Source organism: Trichinella spiralis, assembly GCF_000181795.1.
Source record: "Trichinella spiralis strain ISS 195 chromosome Unknown Scfld6672, whole genome shotgun sequence".
Classification (NCBI taxonomy): domain Eukaryota; kingdom Metazoa; phylum Nematoda; class Enoplea; order Trichinellida; family Trichinellidae; genus Trichinella; species Trichinella spiralis.
Window position 1 is genome coordinate 1 of NW_003533611.1, and position 1,717 is coordinate 1,717.

Below are 1,717 nucleotides of genomic sequence, written 5' to 3' on the forward strand. Positions count from 1 at the left end.
CAGTAATATTGATTGATTGGTGATGCAGGGGTGTGTTAATGATTCAGTGTGTTGGGTGAGAAATGTTTAGTAAGTACAATTTTAGTGTTGATAAGTTCAAGGGCAGTCGTTATTGTAATTTGAGGAGGGCAATGCAGGGCTTTTTATGTCATGTAGTTAGGAGGTTTTCAGAGTTGATGGGGGGTAAGAGTAAAAAAGTGGAGTTGATGGTGCGAGGAAACGAGGGATTATTCGATAGAGAACTATAATGGTTTATTTTGACATAAATATTCGACGAAAAAGGGTCGAGAAATCCTAAAATTACAGTATTTAAAAAAAAAACATGATATATTCATGGGACAAATATTCAAAGAAAAAAAAAGAAAAGCTAACCGCGTTTATATGGAGAGCACATGCGAATAGGAAAAAAACACAGGAAGACAACTCCAATAAGCTGTTCTTTACATTCACCTGGGAGGAACAGATGTTCGTTATAACGGGCATGTGTTCGACATCAGCTCATCGAAAAGAGTCACGAGTGAATTGCAAATCTTGAGATAAAAGCAGCTGAAAAATGGTGTTTTTATTTTAAAAAACATTTGTTTTAAGCCAAGATTTGATAAACATTGAGCAAATAGCACAAGCGATAAGAACAGGCCTTTTTTATAACTAGTAGTGCTGAATTTCATACTGACAGCAAATTTTTTGCTTACGGCAAAATATATACCATGGATTATGCTAATTATAAAGGTACTTGCAAATCTTACAGTAAGCTATGGGATACTGTAGAGATGAAATTAGGGCAATGTAATTATTGAAAGTAATAATGAAAATTTTTATTTATTATGTCGCAAAAGCAAAGAAACAATTCGGAAAAAATCAAATCACGCTTTCATGAATGCTTAAATTCATGAACGGAACAGCTGCAGTTATTGTTCCGGACGGAACAACACCGACCTAGTCGGTGTGACCTGGCCAAGGGCTGGTGCCCAGAAGTCGCGGGTAGGCCAAGAACAATACCCGCGCATTCGCCGGCCAGATCGCTATCTGGGCTTCTGGCGGCTCTGAGTCGGGGTCAGAGAGGCCCCCCTGCTGCGTCTCGATCTATCGTCGTTCGCGAGACAATGGCGAGTGCGCCATAGCGGCGACGGCAGTCAGATCAAAGGGCGTGGAAATGGCCATCATGACGTGACCATTAAGGGATTAGCGCAGGATCAAGAGATCCGAAGCATGACAACATAATTGAAGACTGACAAGGCTTTAGATCGGCGCCGGAGATAGCGAGCGCTCCCGCCGCGAGCGAGCTGCCTATTGGTGGTTCGCGTTTGGGTCGACCGCGGGGCCGCCGACCCTGGCCCTATATATAGGGCTAGAAAGCGCGCCGCGCCAGATACATATACCTGGAGAGAGAAGAGATACGTCTGTGTGTGTATGCGTCAGTGGTACGATAGTTGTACAAGAGGACGCGTTGGTTGCGAGAAGTCGGCTTAGAATACGTGGTTTGCAGTACTGGTTGCAGTATTGCCGTATTCCGAAGAGTCGAATTGGGAAGTGTGGACGAACCGAGTCGAAGTGCAAGGAAGGACGATCGAGCGAGAGACTCGTGGGTACCTTATTGAAGGGCATTCGACTTACCGTTAGGAACAACGGTAGTAGCTCGGGTATTCGTACACTTCGAGCGTGCAGTCGCACGTACAGAGTTAGCGGAGTTAGGGAACCGGGAGACGTCTGCGAAGGA

The 1,717-nt window shown here is 44.6% G+C and overlaps 1 protein-coding gene across 1 annotated transcript; it reads left to right on the forward strand.

Annotated features, from left to right (window-relative positions):
* Positions 1 to 322: 322 nt before the first annotated feature.
* On the forward strand, positions 323 to 1,678 carry Tsp_14104 (hypothetical protein; the record flags this gene model as incomplete). Its single annotated transcript, XM_003366042.1, has 2 exons — positions 323 to 517; positions 1,244 to 1,678. Coding segments are annotated over exons 1-2 (630 nt in total), but the record flags the coding sequence as incomplete, so codon positions are not given.
* Between the last annotated feature and the right edge of the window lie 39 nt (positions 1,679 to 1,717).